General features: G+C 45.2%; 1 protein-coding gene and 1 long non-coding RNA gene across 2 annotated transcripts; both read right to left on the bottom strand.

Moving 5' to 3' along the window:
• Window positions 1–1,528: 1,528 nt before the first annotated feature.
• LOC144135372 (uncharacterized) lies at window positions 1,529–3,786 on the bottom strand. Its single transcript, XR_013315483.1, has 3 exons — window positions 3,679–3,786; window positions 1,648–1,689; window positions 1,529–1,561 (listed from the first exon to the last, which is right to left on the bottom strand). It is a non-coding gene; the product is annotated as an uncharacterized LOC144135372 (long non-coding RNA).
• A 9,558-nt stretch (window positions 3,787–13,344) lies between these two features.
• LOC144135371 (uncharacterized) lies at window positions 13,345–16,064 on the bottom strand. The gene is made up of 3 exons (XM_077668044.1): window positions 15,903–16,064; window positions 14,739–14,855; window positions 13,345–13,603 (listed from the first exon to the last, which is right to left on the bottom strand). Exons 1-3 carry the CDS (start codon window positions 16,023–16,025, stop codon window positions 13,439–13,441), a joined length of 405 nt encoding a protein of 134 aa, XP_077524170.1. The 5' UTR covers window positions 16,026–16,064; the 3' UTR covers window positions 13,345–13,438.
• Between the last annotated feature and the right edge of the window lie 1,100 nt (window positions 16,065–17,164).

The raw sequence follows: 17,164 nt of genomic DNA, 5'->3' as shown, positions 1-17,164 counted from the left end.
AAATGGACGGGATATTATAGGACAGCATTTGTCTGCCGTAGTAGTGAGAGAGGCGACGCATTCACTAAAAAGACATAGCTTTTCGCCATATTTTTCACGGTGACTCGTTGCTAGGACATTTTGACATCAATTAAAGCCTTAAGAAGATCTTTCGTTTTTAAGAATAAAGGAAAACATAAGGCGGTCAAACCACCCCTTCCACAAAGATCTCCCTTGGAGGCTTTGCTGATGGCGTCCCATGATTTTCAGTGTCGTCGTAAGCAGGTGTGAGTAAGGTGGTTCAAAAAGACAACACACATACAGCCCTACAGTAAAGCTCCATAAGAGCCATAGTGCTCAGATGAAACACGATCCCTGGTAAAAATTCCGGTGGATATCTTATGCAGCACAGAGAAAGGTCCAATAAGGTCCTTGAAATTTTATCATAGTTATACGATCTCTGTCCACATCGACTCCCTTAGCCTAAAATAAAGTTTAAAAGCGTAACTGCTTTTTTGCAAGTAATCTGACTCAGAAAAACTTGGCATTCTTTGTACTGATAGCAGTGCCGTTAGCAATAGTTCGCCATGTCTTATTGTTGCCGCCGTCCATATTTCCCCTTCGTAAGCTAAGCGACAGGATATGGAGTGCAGCAAAGGGCAGAGGGGCTCACTTTAAGTTGTTTTCGCAGCGTTCAGTCCGACCATACGAGTGATTAAGTCGCTGATCATTTTTTCTGATGCATCTCAGTAGTTTGCGGTATCCTCCTGAACGCAAGGCAAAATCGCTGGTTCCGTGCTAAGACACGGACAACCATTCGAGATATTTCGGGCTCAAATCCCACTAAGCTTTTTTTTAGATCCAAATATGTTTTCGTGTAAATTCAAACCACGCATTGAGACACCCCTCATGTCTTTAATCAGAGGAACTTACAGATGCCACAACTATCGCTGTAGCAGGACTTCTCGGAGTGCTGTCTAGCAAATAACAGGACATGGCACTCATACAGTAGAGATTTGAAGACAAAAATGACGAAGTTAGGTGTGCCTACACTTAAATGAAATGCCATTCTTCATCTAATACTGCGAAGTGGTGGCTCTAGTAGTTGATTTTCTGAAATGACCAGGTTGGGCTGGATCACGAATTGTGCTGAGTGATAATGACATATAATTAAACTTAAAGCCCACAGTCGAGAACTTTTGTGTGTCGGACGTGTATAGCTGGGCCTAGGGCAACCCGTCTCAAACTAGCGTCGGTCCCCCGAGCGAAGTGTGAGAACAGAGGAGAACCGAGTGCCCAACTTTCACACGACTATGCTCGCCTAACGTAGGCTGCCTAAAACACTCCAAAATGGATGCGATGAATACCAGTAAGCGACTGGAAAGCACCTCACATTAGCACGATGCTGGCAATAGATGCATAACTCACATCGCCCCACATGGATTTCCTACATGGAAGCCTCGCCAGCCGCGCCTCTTCGTGCGCCTTGACTAAATGCGTAGACGGACATAGTAACGCTCCTTTGTGGATTTCACCGTTTTGTACTTACCTTTAGTAGTCCCCTGCGTGGAGTATCCACTGCCTGCGATTGATAAGACGAGCTCAAAATTACATTGTGATTGCTCCGAGAGTTGTTGAGAAAACTGTGCACCGCAATTGCTTACGTACCCCAGCCCGTGAGCCGCGAGAACATGGAGTAGTTGGTGTCACCTGGAAAAAAAGTAAAAGTAAAACACAGCTATTCTTTGTGTTACTTTCCATATATTTATAGCTCTTTGTAACAGAGTACTCCAAATTTAGCAGCTCAAGATGATACAGCTACATTGTTTAGGTCGATTGAATTGCCATAATTTTCAAAACTAAAAAGCTCAAGGTAACATAAATGCTTCTGGTGAGCTGCGATTCCTCGCGGGTGCTGCAGAATCTGGCTAAATATAAGCCTGCTACCGACTTGAACTTCATGTCAGTAGCAACAAACTCCCTGTAAGACTTATGGCATTCTCAATGATAACGACTTCTTAAGGACCAAAGGATAACTTGATCACAGAGTGCATTGGAAAGAGTTTTTTTGCCTGCACAAGGCAATGTACAATAACAGTGTGTGCTTAAAAATGGTCTATATAAAGGCGCTGGCTTGAAGAGCAAGCATTGCAAAGATAATAAGAGAGAAAAAAGCATAATGCGGCAAAAAATTCTTGAACAGAATTGTTTTTCAGAAGAAAACAAGTAGAGAAGCTTCGATACATAATTAGGCTATGTCATGGCATCATTCTGCTGACAATTCACCTGTGTTTAGCTTGAAAGATTTCAAAGATCGGCGAAATTATATTTAAGCGCCGCCTTTAGGGTATTACAATATTGTGTAAATCGATTAACGCTTAAACATGCAGAATTGGTCCTTCTTTACTTTACTGCAACCGATTGCTGGGAATCCTCGTATCGCACCTGGCACAGTGGCGCTGCGGTTGAACGACGCGCCACTACTCTGCAATGGCAGGTTTTGCTATAGGTGGGCCCTGTGAGACCCAGGTTTCTTGCCGAGCAACCTCTCGCGTCTAAACAAATTTAACAGCCACCTGCAAGGTGGGTAGTTTTCTAACAATCCTGTAGCCAGACCTACAGTACAAAATCAATGAATGAGGCGGGGGGGGGGGGGGGGAGGGGTTAATGCCAGCGCACTAAAATGCAACCCAAATCCTGGCGTTCCTGAGAAACACTGCGTATTTCATCACGGATTGAATAACAATAAATCAAGCCTGCCGCGTGATCCAGGTCTACAGCTAGAGAAATGAACAGTTTAGCTTGGCTCACGGCGTGCAGTAGCACAAGTCACGGTAGCAACCTAAGGTCCTTAACTGCTAAAAGCATTGGGCCTAAAAACCTTTACCGGTATGTAATTTTGCCCAAAGTCCTAAGTAAAGGCTTTTACCCGGAAGGCATCTACCATTGAGGCCTTCAGCCTTAAAGACCTTTGACCTAAACGCATCGAACCTAGAGGCCTTTACCCTGAAAGCAGTTACCATGACGTCCTTCACCCAGGATAGGGCCTGCCACACCTGGCAGGTTGCGTATAACCCGATGAGCAGGTGGGGCGCCTGCCATAAAGCAGGCTTCATACACGTAGGTATGCCCGAAATCGGAAAATGCGTCTAGTGATGCTACAGTGCCTAAAACCCACTGCAGAAAACGCTTCTGGCATCCCTTCCACGTTAATGTCAATAATCAGCATAACACTTCAGTAGCTGTCTTCCTACCTAAAGACTGTTCGGTTTTATGGGGGTTTAACGTCCCAAAGCGACTCAGGCTATGAGGGACGCCGCAGTGAAGGGCTCCGGAAATTTCGACCGCCTGGGGTTCTTTAATGTGCACTAACATCGCACAGTACATGCGCCTCTAGAATTTCACCTCCATCGAAATTCGACCTCCGCGGCCGGGATCGAACCCGCGTCTTTCGGGTTTTAGCAGCCGAGCGCCATAACCACTGAGCCACCGCAGCTGCACAACCTAACGACGGGTGCTTGATATTCCTCCCCTGAACAGCCTATGTGACCGCTGGTGTCTTTGTAGTGCCAGTTGCTGGACCCCTCCCATAAGGCCTCGTCTTCCGGTTACCCTCCCAAGAGGGCCTCGCGAAGTCAAAACCGGAACTGGCCCTGAAAGCGCTGGGGCCGAAGCGGCGGGAGCGTGACTAGTGCTTACCCATTGCTGCCATGTCGAGACAAAGGAACCCAGTAGAGACGCTTGAAGTCGAAGAAGGCCTAGCTCCGTGAGCTCAGCAAAAAACAACCGTTCGTCGTCTGCGCTTCGCGCTAGGTACGCTTCGTGTCACGAGACGCTCGCTCGTGGAGCTAATGATGGTCTCCTACTTCTTCGGCCTGCTCCGCTCGCTGATTGAATTAGGTGCAAGCAGACATCATCGCTGAACCCTTGACTGATTGCCATAACGGCAACGGCCACTGAAGAAATGCGGCTGAACCCCTAAGAGTAAAAAGTAAGGCTATGCAATAAATAATGCATGACATAAAATTTGCACATAATATAAAAAAAACTTTATCCGTAATCAATTAAGAAAAGATAAATTTTGAGGAAGAACTGTGCACAAGCAGTGAACATCGACTAAGGTGCGCAATGAAATGTGTTTGGAAGCAATGCGCTTGTTAGTTAATTCATATATTTCAGAGAGAGATAATGGGCAGTTATGAAATAACGACTATTTGCCGGTCCGCACGATGAACCAATTAGGTGAATGAACGTTGAAGAAAATTTCAAACGGGCCTCTAAAGAACAGATTGCTGCATCAATGAAAAGATGGCTTGTTTAAATAAAACATAGGTTGTATGAGGATGAAGACAAAAAAAAAATAAAGATTTTTTCTTCAGCGGCCTTTCTCTCTAATCGATTTGAAGTGTGAAGACGGGTTCTTTCGCGGGAATCCTTGGGGCGTGGCAACACAGCTATTCACTTCTAAACAGTAGACTCAGATCTTTCCGACTCTTGTTGTCCCGAGTTTCAGGGAAATTATGAATCCTATTCTTCCCCAAAAAATTATATTTATACAAGAAAAACTAACACAGAAAGTGGTAGCCACTGAATCGATTTTCGCCAAAAACCGATTTTTGTAGTTTTCCTGAGTTACCTCTAAGTTCTGAAATAACTGAGAAGCTAAGGTGATGACACTGTTGAACTCTATATGCCGTCCATATTGTATTAAAAAGTACAGATTCCTCCCGGATTACAAGCACCATCATCCCAACTGCGTTGCATACAGGAAAAAACTGCTTCCATATCTCTCCAACCAACCCTCTCCTGTACAAAATGCGGCCACCTTAAAACCAAAAACTTACTGGTTCCGTCCCCCGCTTGACTGTGCAACCTCCCATGCTGCACTTGCACTTTCTTTTAATCAACTCTGTCACCTCAAGGACCATCGGTTATCTCATCTTCGCGTTGCATGTCCAGCTCAAGCCCATTTCTTCTTTATTTCAACACGTATGTCCATGTGTTTTTTTTTCTGACTGACTGGCCTCTCTTTTCGCCCCTTAACGTTGTACTTAATAATTTACTTTACACAGCCAGCGCCTCAGGCGCTGACACAGTTTGGAGCGCTCTCCAGAGTTTTTAAGTCCAACCCTTTTTCAAAGGCTGCAGGTTTAAGCTCCAAAGCTTACTCCGGAAAGAAAGAGCAGTTATATACTTCTTCAAAAGTTACAGGTAAACTGATATTCTTCACTTGAGAGTCCCTAAAAAAAAATCCTTCCCATTCTTCTTATCTTCGTTGTCTCAGAGTCGTGCCCTCGTCAGCAGTTACTACTGCTAAAGTACGTTTTCTCAAACAACTTCTAATAATTATTCGCCTATTGTAAACCTTTCTATTCTCCCGGGACCACTCAACGTTACTTTACACTTCCTCAGAATAATTTTTAGGTCCTTGGGATCTGCTTTGCTTGTGTAGGTCCTCGATCATGCTTTGCAGCTCACCTCCTGAGTAACTTAGTTATCCAATTATTTACCGGCGTTGCGGAAGAAAACGAGCTAATCCAGTCTTTAAAAAAAAGTAGATGTTGCTTATTGTTTTCATGACCTTTTGCTCACGCTTTCTTTCTGAGACGAAGCAATGTTGAATCCACATCCGAGATTCTCATCGCGGTGGTATAGGCTTGATGGATTTCGATTTTCGTAGAACAAGAGTTTTCCTGAAACTATAGGTATTTCTGGCGGCCACGCACAGCCACAACGCTGTCAGAACAAAAACAACCCAATGCTGCAATGGAAATTTCTTATTTGCCACCCGGCTCCCTTATTATATTGCTTATATTACGCAGTACGAAATAGCCGGGAATTTACAGCAGCTTGATACATTTCTTCCCCTGCCTCTAACCCCATCTTGTGTTGAACCATGCTTATTCAAAACTATAGTTGCTGTATTTATGCCGTAATAAGTTTTAATTGATTCACTGATTCGGTCATTTATTGCAATACGTTAAATTAGTCCAGTCGTGAAGCAATTTATTTCTCCGCTCTCATCATTCTCACGGTCTCGCTCTTGTCGCCAGAGAGAGAGAACAGCGTTTAAGAGAAATCCGGGCTTAGGGGGGCCACAAGGTTAATTAAGATGGTTGCAGCTGCAGGTACCAGCTTTATGTTGGTTCCTCAACGCATGTGGGTGGCTGGTGACGCACAGAAGCCGCAATGCTGAACGGCCAGCAACTGGTTGTGGGCCCAGCACCGCCAGACATGCAAGGTGTGGTACGGGAGGGGAACGACGGATTAGCAGTGAGCTTACTGAGAGGTTAAGGGTGGCAGCAGTATACCGGGTGTATCAGCGAACACTTAAAAAAATTGCGGAAAATATTCGCTTCAGTATAGCCGAAAAATAGGTGTATGATCACACCCCCTGCCCCGGCGAACACAATACGCTGCAAAACCCCTCTAATTATCCAGGTAATCTAAAAAAACACACTAATTAACTTTTTTCATTATCGTAGCTGGGTGGATAGTCCCAATTGGGAGTTTTACGCCGTGAACAAGACGATGTCATGTCGGTTTTTTAAACGAAGAACAACTCAATTTCTAGAGCCCTGCAGCGCGAATAAATCCGACGCTTTTTCCCGCACGCGACCGAAACTGAGCACAAGACGAGCGCTGGAAGTATGGCGTAAGCGAAGCGTCCGATGGTGGAAATGTCGTAATGAATAAAGCGCCCAACTCCAAACACGTGTGCTAACATTCCTCGCTAGAGAACCTCGGCGCTCAGCTTATACCACGGCCGGCGTTATCGTCTGCTTCGTTTCTCGGTGCAAGGAAATTTATAGTCATTGTCAGTTACGAGAACGTCGATTTTGAGAGCCCTGATGAGCGCACCTGCAGGCGTTTTCTTTTTGTGTCCGTGTGCTCGCCACTTGTGATATGGCTGCCCGACAGGCTCGTTTATCTGCGTCATCATGAACTTATTTACTTACTAGGCTGATCTGTTTTTTTTTTTAAATCGCTGCGCATCAGAAAAGACATCCGAACAACGAAAGCTTTGTCAGCGTTGCAAGGAGAGCTTGCGCGGCCGTGGCTGTGTGCTATCGGGCAGTTGTTCTTGCGGTTGTGTTAGCGTGTCTTAGCTTCAGTTTCCCAATACAGCGCAGTCATTTGCATTTAAGGTGATGCCTTAGAGGTGCACCTGTGACAAGGACATTGCAGTGCCAGTGTTTCGAAGCACTTGAATGTGTGGAAGAGCCGCTTAGGATTAAAACGTCACGCCGCATTGTGTGAGTTGGGGAAATGGCCGCGCCAGCGCAACTCCAATGCTCCACGGCCGAGAAGTTAGGCATTTTGGTCGCTTGTGTGAGCGCGTAAATGGACGCGGAGCTGACATACAGACTGAAGTGTATGCTGCCCAACATGCCGGGTCACCGTGTGCCGACTGGTCCCTTGTTCGTATCGATATTTAATCAATTTAAGCCTACTGGATCAGTTCATGTTCAGAAAAGAAAATGACCAGGGAGCGCAACCGATGATTTTGACATTGATGTCCTCACGTACGTTTCTGTCAGGCCAGAATAAATTGTCAGGGAAATCGTCAACGCGTACGGAGCCAGCCCGGCACCAGTTTGAAGGTCATTATCAAGACACAGCTACCACCCCTATCATGTTTGTCTTCACCAGGAACTGACACGGAATGAATTTCGTAGACGGCTCGATTTTTGCAAATGGTGATAATTAAATATGATTAAGACCCGGAATTTCTGCACGATGTGCTTTGGACAGACGAGGCCAAATTTTGAAGGGACTCCAATGTCAACTTGCACAAGAACTCACATTGGCTACGCCCGCACAAGCACCAAGTAAGATGGTCAACAAATGTGTGGTGCGGCATTTATGACGGCCGTATTGTCGGTCCTTACTTCATCGACGGAAACCTCACTGGGAAAAACTACACAGACTGTGTCCTAAAAAGGCACCGTCTCTGAATTTGTCTCAGAACTATCACTGGCCGAGTTGAAAAAAAAATGTGCTGTCAGCATGACGGAGCCCCGCCACAATTTTTTTGTTCGGCGGTGCAATTCCTGGACAGCACCTTTCCCAACCAATCGATTAGGCGAAGGGGCAAGGGCGGGGGGGGGGGGGGGGGGACAGCATCGTGGCCCTCAAGATCGCCCGATTTGTCAGCACTGCATATATGGATACCTTCCCCTGGGATACGTTAAGAACAGAGATTTCAATACGGAGCCAGCGAACCTCGAAGACCTGAAGGAGCTCATCAAGATATCAATTAATTCCCCGAGAGGAGCTCATTTCTGCTGTGAATTTCATCGAATACCACATTATACTGTGCATCGCAATGGACGGCAAGCATTTTGAACACGTGATGTGAAAACGTCTTCTTCTCATCCCATATATACTAGTCCTTTCCTCGAGTGTCCAAGTGGGGGCTGCAACCAACTAAATTCATAAAAGGTACGAATTTCATTCATTCCTGATTTTTATACAACTAGAAAGTCCTAAACATCTGCGGAGAATGTTTCCTAATTAAGTATTAGCGGTTCTTACAGCACGGGGCATGTCTGATCCAGCACACGGCAACCGTATTGAGCCATCCAGCACGGAGCACCTTGGTGTTAACATTGCAATGTTTTCAGCAAGAATCTTTTCATCTACAAAGTCATTCTCATTTATTGTTTCAGTCAAGCCAATACCGGATAGAACATAATAGACGCTTGACAGAAATAATACAATGCATGTCGATATACCGGCACTATTTATCAATAATCTTCACACTGTCAGAGAAGAGAACCTTTATCCCTTTCACGAACCTAGTGACGAAAAGAAAAAAAGATTAAAACAACTCTTTCCGGAGTTAACCAGAGAGGCGGAGCGCCAGGTGTGCTTATCAGTGTTCCCAAAAGCGACGGCCGTGTAGCAGACGATGACAATAATTTTCCTTACTCTGAGCGACGAAGCAGACAATAACGCCGGCCGTGGTCTGAGCTGAGCGCCGAGGTTGTCTAGCGAAGAAAGTTTGCACAAGCGTTTCGAATTCGGCGCTGAATTCATTACGGCACGTCAACAGCGGACGCCTCGCTTACGCCATACTTCCTGCGCTCCTCGTGCGCTCAGTTTCGGACACCTGCGTGAAGTAGCGTCGGATTTATTCGCGCTACGGGGCTCTAGACAATGAGTTTTTTTTTCGTTTCAAAAAACTCATTCAGCATCGTCTTGTTCACGGCATCAAACTCCCAGTTGCGCCAAGCCACCCAGCTACGATAATTACAAATTTAATTAGCGTGGTTTTGTTAGTTCTATGTATAATTAGGCAGGATTTGAAGATTATTGTGTCCGCCTGGGCAGAGAGTTTGATCCTACACCTATTTTCTTGCTATATTGAACGCAATATTTTCAGGAATTTTTTTTAAAGTGTTCGCTGAAACACCCGGGTTATGTGCATTGTAGGGTACGCTTCACGTATCTAAGAAAGGAGGGCCATTTCGTGCAACTGCCGGCCCCACTGATGGCAGAGTTGCAGTTCCCATTGAATGGTGCACCTTTTTCTGATGTTTATTGACGTGTAAGTACAGGCATTGCGGAATCAGGGTGTAGATGAGTCTTATGTCAAAATATATATATATATATATATATATATATATATATATATATATATATATATATATATATATATATATATAGCAACTGCATACCTACCGTAGTCCTCCATAAAGTCAGCATTAAAATTTCATTAAGGAAGGGCGTCAGGCAAGAAGACACGATCTCGCCAATGCTGTTCACCGTCTGTTTACAGGAAGTATTCCGAGGCCTGAATTGGGAACAGTTGGGAATATGAGTAAATGGAGAATACCTAAATAATCTGCGTTTCGCTGATGACATTGCCTTGCTGAGTCACTCAGGATATGAACTGCAAATCATGATCGATGAGTTAGACAGAGCAGTACGGTGGGCCTTAAAATTACCATGCAGAACACCAAGGTAATATTTAAAAGTCTAGCAAGGGAACAGCAGTCCACAATTGGCAGCGAGGTGCTGGAAATGGGTAAATAATACGCCTACTTACGGCAGGTAGCGACAGCTGATCCGGATCATGTGAGGGAACTAACTAGAAGGATAAGAATGGGTTGAAGCGCATATGGCAGGTTCTCTTAGATCATGAATAGCAAGTTACCAATATCCCTCATAAGAAAAGTGCACAACAGCTGTATCTTACCGGTACTCACCGACGGGGCACAAACGTGGAGGCTAACAAAAGGGGTTCAGCTTAAGTTAAGGACAACACAGCGGGCCATGGAAAGGAAAACGATAGGTGTAACTTTAAGAGACCGGAAGCGGGCAGAGTGCGTGAGGGAACAAACGCGGGTTAATAACATCCTAGTCGATATAAAGAGGAAGAAATGAGCTTGGGCAGGGCATGTAATACGAAGCCAAGATAACCGACGATCCTTAAGAGTAGCGGAATAGATTCCAAGAAAGCGCAAAGGTAGCAGGGGGCGGCAGAAGGTTAGTTGGGCGGATGAGGTTAGGAAGTTTGCAGGCATAAGGTGGGCGCAGCTGGCAAAGCGCAGGGTTAATTGGAGAGACATGGGAGAAGCCTTTGCCTTCCAGTGGATGTAGTCAGGCTGATGATGATGATGATTTAGTTACTCCAATCACATGGTGCGTCTTTCGCTCCCATTGACCGGTACAATACTTGCCTTCTCTTGTGGCTCCATCTCGCGGCTTCCCTTTGCTGCACAGATGTTGTTTTCATTGAGCAGGGTAGCTGTTGTTTTAACTCTTAGGACCAGCAGCTGGATCTCAGTGATACCCGCCAAATTGAAGGCCTGTTCCTCCTCTGACGACGTGCATCGTTGTTGCAGCTATGTTAGTGACGTTTAGACTGCCTGGTCGCGCCCAGAAATATTTCGTGACACCTGTCATCGAATGCAACACATTATGAGGTCGAGATTAACGGCTTAGCAGTTTTTTCGACGAGTTTGGATGGTGCGGAAAAGTCCACACCCAAGCCTTTTTGCAAAGATTTGTTTGTGACATGTCGAGACCAATGTGTGGACCACAGTAGCTAAATAATAATGCGCGATATTTGACGTGTTAACGCCATAGCTTTATGGTTATACTGGTTTGGTTTATGGGGTTTTAACGTCCCAAAGCGACTCAGGCTATGAGAGACGCCGTAGTGAAGGGCTCCGGAAATATCCACCACCTAGGGTTCTGGTTCCTACTGTGCAGATAATCCGCTGGTGTTGGCGTGGTTGTCATCGGCGTTGTGAGCGATAAATAGGTTGGGGTACCGGTGGCCCAGGCGTCCACCCCTGGAGAAGCAACCTAGTTGGCCTAAACAAGTCACGGGACCTTGTGACGTCACGAAAGCCTTTCCAGTGGATTGGGAGCAAGATAACAACCTTGACATGTGATAGTTAAACTAAAGCTTGATCGCGTGAGGTTGCTCGGGAAGAGAAACATGGTTTGCACAAGAGGCACCGGTGGCCGCACCTACCATCGCAGGGCACTGGCAGCACCTACCATCGCAAGGCAGTGGCGCATTCCTTAACCGCAGCACCATGGCGCACCAAGTGGCATGAGGACTTCCTAGTGGCTATGAATGTAAAGATGAGAATGACGAAATCTACATATATGGGTCTTAACTAATTAATATTATGGCGTCATATCCTTCAGGCGGAGCTTAAGTGTCCGTTCCAATTCTTATTTTGTGCTCTGGGCAAATTTTTCGGCGTGCAGTGTGAGTGGCTCAACATAAGCGGCGCACGAAAACATTCCATCCAACACTGTCTCCTCCGTAGACGAGATGAAGCGGTGTAAATTAGTTGTCCTTTGAGTGGCCGTGTTATAGTCGCACGGCGCGTACAGGAGAATTTCGTCCCAAATTTTGTGCGGCACGCGAGCTTACATTCCGCACGTGTCTCGGCGACGACCTGTTCTGTTGTTCTGTGAGCCCATAGGTCCGGGGTGGCATGCCGTGATCTTTTAGTTACTAAGTGTTAAAATCTAGTGCATGAGCTATTCCGTAAATGGTGTGCCTCTGTCTGTAATCACGTAAGGAGGGGTTCCATGACGCAACGCGATTTTCTGAATGAAAAACTGAATGATCTGTGACGATCTTCATTGACTCTTTTCCCGTGCAGTGTTTAATAGTTTGCTGCTGCCATAATCTATTCTCCGTCATCTTATGACAGAGGGAATATACCCAGAAAGTCGATGCTGAGTTCGGTTATACTTTTACGATATAATAATCATCAGTAACGGATATATTTGAAGTCTTGTCTACCTGCAGCTATTTTGGGTACGGCGATATATCTGTAGGCGCTGCACACAAAAACGCTCGGAATACGCAGACGTGGTGGTCACACACAGCTTCAGTCAGCTCACATTACGATGCAGGGAAAACCGCGACTAACTGGTGCGATACGGAAGCTTAACCCCGGAAAAATGCACGTCTCTTTGCTTAAGAAAAGTGACTTCACGCTTCAGGTTATTGTCAGGTTTTCTTCTTTCCTTCCCACCACCTCAGCACAAATAAAAGGACACGGTTTCAAGGGGCACCCTCGGTTTCCTTATCCAACCTTCCAACGAGAGGACATGTCGCAGACTTCTCTCCCTAAACATTTCCTCATGTTTTATGTTGTCAAGAATGGCACTTTTCCTCTGTCTTTCTACTCTTTGGCATTCTGAAAACTAGGCCCAGCCTGTAGTGGTCAACGACTCCAGAAAGAGTCCTGATGTCAGCATTGCGGACGTGAGTTTGGATCACATGCATCGCTAAGCAAATCCCGTATTATACTAATATGTATATCGCTTCTCGCAACTTTCCGCATCCTCGCTGCATTCAGGCGAAGCCAGGCTGTGCAGAGGGGCGGCCAGGCTGTGGGACTTCTTCGTGGGCTTTCATAGGCGAAGAAACTGAATTATAAAACGTGTGAAAACAGGAGACCAGAAATAATGTCTTGAGGAAAAAAACTGGTTGGGATTCTAATATGGGGTCATTTTTAGGAGCCTAGTGCAAGCAGATACTCCTAATCATGTGAAAACACACCTCAGCACTTGGGTTCTTATAGAGGTATAACGCTACAGCAAGACACTCACTAATGCCGTCGGGACATTGTAAAAAGGTACCGCGAGGTTGACTAATTGATAGTGTATCGGCTTCCCGAAAAGATAATTTCACTTCTGTGGCCATCCAGCTTAATCGTCGTGTAGCCATTCTTAGATCAGTGTCAACAGTGCTCGTAATAATATGGTACCGACATACTTTTAGGATGAATATTGAAGACAGGACTAAGTTCTCACAACTAATTTAACTTTTATTAAATCAACGAATTTCCAAACATATTAGTAGTCTATACACGACCAGGAAACATTCTCAGATAAATGTATTGAACTGTTGATCAATATATCAATAAAATGGAGCCAATAGATAAGCAGAGAGAGCGGTCACTCCGTGGCGCTGTCATCCGTATTTCATCGCTCTTTCTTGATGGAAGAAAGTCTTGAAATTCGTCACACGTTCGAAGGGTGTAAGAAGACACCGGCCACCGAAGTCCGTCAGGTGCACATTCAAGAGGAACCAAGTGAACTGTTCCCGTACCGACGGAGAATTCATGGTATCCTTTGCCTAACCGAAGAAAAGGAGAAAACTTAATTCACTCAAGCAATAAATCATTCAGTCTTCCCGTGAACCCCATATTTTCAACGAATTTATAGAGAAAAGAAATAATTATTTGTTAGAGCATTGAAATCATCCAAACCCATTATTGTTGACTCACGTGTAATTCTTAAATGAAAAACAATAAGACGGTTTATGATGCTGTTGAGGCAACTATAAAAAAAAGTTGTTTTTAGACTTCGAGTGCAACTCCTATAAGCGCTTGTTCCTAGTGGCTATTTGTGCCTATGCTTATCTCTTTCTTGCAGCAAAAGACGCATTACTTGCCCAGAAATTTCTTTTAAATATCTCTCCGCACTCAACTGAAATTGTGATATTGAATGGCTGAGGAAGAATTGAGGTCGTTGTCGAATCATCTTGTTGAATCCTACATTGGTCCTGACAGATTAAATGTTTTGAGACCTCAAAAAATTTTGAAAGCTGCGAGTGCAAATTAGCTCAGAGAACATTCTTCTATCGTCTTTAAGAGCAAAGTCGTCCCCTTGCCCTACAAATACATTCTTCCGAGAATTCCTTTAGCAGATTTTTTCTTGCCTGGTCGCGAAAGAGGACAGTCAACTCGCTGTGTGAAACGCTATATTTATCTCATGCTGCTCTCTTCATAATGCCGGCAAATATGGGCTAATATTACAAGACCCAAGCACTCGCAATTTAAGGAAAGTGGTTTTGCTAGAGGTGAAAAATACAGGTGCATTGTCCAATCTTCGCAAATCAACTGAAGCCTCGTTCTTTTTGTGCTGGAAATATTTTGTCGTCTTTAATAATGTGCACCTCTCGATTGATGTAGTAGAGCACGTGCATAAGCATCTGCGATTGTACCGCCGCTTGCAAGACAAGCTGCATTACATTAGCGTTAACTAGTGCCATATTATTAATAAACCTGAAGTACCGCTTCGGCCCGCGCCCTCAGGGTTTGCTGACAGCAGTTGAGGCATGCCACGTAGGTTGGAGAAAGATTTCTGGCACCAGCCACCGAAATGACTTGTTTATAAAGTATCACTGTCTTAGGTCATAATACATGAGAAAGCAGTGATTTTCAGTTTGTGCTTGAGCAAATACTTCTCCAAGAGTAAGGTCACCATACCTTGTCAGTCATTGTTTTTGTCGAGTCAAAAACGTAAAAGTATGTCTTTCCTTTAATATCGCTGATGGCGGCCATGGTTTTCTCTGGTTGGATTTCCTCCGCAGTGCCTTGACACGACTGTAAAATGGAATTGTTAAGATGAGAACGTTCCGCTTGCTCATCCTAAGGAATGATGACTGAGGCAGAATTAGGGCGAGAGGTCGGAGGAGCGTTGCATGGGAGGTTCCCATTGGTCAGGGCGAATTTTATCATCGTTCAGACTTTCCAATCGCGCAAGGGTACGTTACAAATTCCGTTGGTGGTTTTGGCGATGCCTTCCGTAGTCTTTTACTGCCAGCACAGCCAGCCACCAAAAGAGATACCACTGTCGGTCCAAAGCGGCACTCAATTATTCCAACTTCCAATTATTCCAAGAAGACAAGAATCCCCTGCACCTATGTGCGGTTCGAATTAAGGCAAGCCTCATTTGTGCTGGCGATGCTCACAAAACTCAAAGCATCAGTTCAAAATAAACTAGTTGTAATTAACGAAGTTACAATGTTGAGGGCGGCAAGGCGCCTTCCTGCCAGCTAAGTGCATTGCTTATCACCGCGAAAGAAGTGAGATAAGCGTCAAAGAAGTTAAGAAAGCGAACGAAAGAAATGAAACAGTTTTCAACGATGTTTACGAAAACAGTGCATTCAAACATAGAGCACCGCAGCACGTTTTGCTTTTCACCGTCAGATGAAGCGCAAATTCAGGCACAATTGCTTAATCTTCATAGTGCAGTGGAACATTTAGCAGAGACATATCAACGAAGGAGTTGCAGAATAATGAGAGCCTGTCGCTGATTTTACTCTGAATTATATCGCTTTTTTTTTCCACAAGGCGGTAACCCCTCATTGATATCAAGCCGCTTCGTGCAAACTGTTAACAGCGCATAAAAGTACCCTTGTAACCTTTGCTGGATCAGGAGGCCGTGTATTGCTGAACCAACCTAACTTAACGGCTCTCACAGATTCTTTAGGGTTTCAGGAGCACTTTACTTGCCATAGTCTCCTACACACTTCGGCAAAATCTGTCTGCAAAATCTGTGCAGACACTGCACAGTTGCGTCGGTCAATGGCCTCTCCGCCTGCACCTAACCACCGCTTGAGATAAGCGTAGAAGACAAGGCAGCCGTACCCGTGACATGTCGCCGACAACCACGTCAAGGCAAGGCTTGTAGATAGCATCCGACACATTGCCATGGGTATCACGCATCCTGTAGCTGACCACCCCCATTTGAAAGGTGAAGGCGCCCAACATATCGGGACTTCCAATTGCTGCCCGGGCCACGTCCAGAGCCCTCTCCTGAAGTTCGCAAGGCAAAGAAGAATACGTGTTAAAGGCGAATTCTTTAAAAACAGCGAAAGTTTACAGATACTAAAAATTGGCGGTGGTTTAGCTCTGGTTAAACCTTGAGTGACACGATAGCTATACAGCTGACCGAGTGGAACCCGCTCAGTTGAATTGCAAAGTCAGTCTTTCGCCGCTCCGTTTCGCTGGGCGTTCCTTCTTCAACTTCGTCCCTTTTGACACGGCGCATGCGCACAGCTGTTGCAGCTCGGTGTGCACCGCACCACGTGGTTGGTCACGTGACCACGTGGCGCAGCCACGCCGTGGCTGCGCCGCCACCGTCACGTTCCACCGCCATGCTGAAGGCTGGAAACGCTACCGTAATGAAGCTATCGCTACAAAAGCGTTGAAATCTTTCGATACACAGATGACACTTCTCAGCACAGATCGGACATCCGGTGTGGGCGCATGGCAGCTTGTCGAAATGTAGCATTTCGCGGGGAGTTGGTCGAAAATATTTAAACCCCGGAGCCCCGAAAAATTACGGTTCTTGAATTATAAAAGCTGTTTTGGGTATTACTAAGGCCCAGCGAGATGCCTATATTTTCAACCAGGCGCCTCATTCATTTGGTTAAGAGTTATCTATTTGTAATTATGTTACCAGTTTATTTCTTGAGCGTCTCCAATAGGGGCGTATGCAAGCGGAAATGGCTTCGCGATGAGCTTTTCATTGGCATCTTGATTTAATTAGGCTATACTGCACCAGTCTATAGGCAAGGAATGTTCCAAATTACAACAGAGTGCATGTCACGCAGCACTGTTCATATTTTTTAGATAGAATTATTATTGTAGATATTTGCTTTCAAACATCGCCTTCTTTTTACATATAGACACTAAATTGAGCTTACGTGAAATAAGCAGTTCCACGAGCTGCTATCTTGGCTTTGTTTCTGTAAACCCAACAGCAATTGTAGTACTGATGTGCGCTTCCAACGACACCATCACGGACAGACTGTTGCTATTCATACTTTTTCGATAAATTTTCTAGTTTTCATTTGAATCCGTATGACTGTGCTTAAGCGCATTCCAGCGGCCAATGTAAGCAGCCA

This window comes from Amblyomma americanum, chromosome 5 (genome assembly GCF_052857255.1).
Source record: "Amblyomma americanum isolate KBUSLIRL-KWMA chromosome 5, ASM5285725v1, whole genome shotgun sequence".
Lineage (NCBI taxonomy): Eukaryota > Metazoa > Arthropoda > Arachnida > Ixodida > Ixodidae > Amblyomma > Amblyomma americanum.
This window is presented reverse-complemented; position numbering and strand designations above follow the sequence as displayed.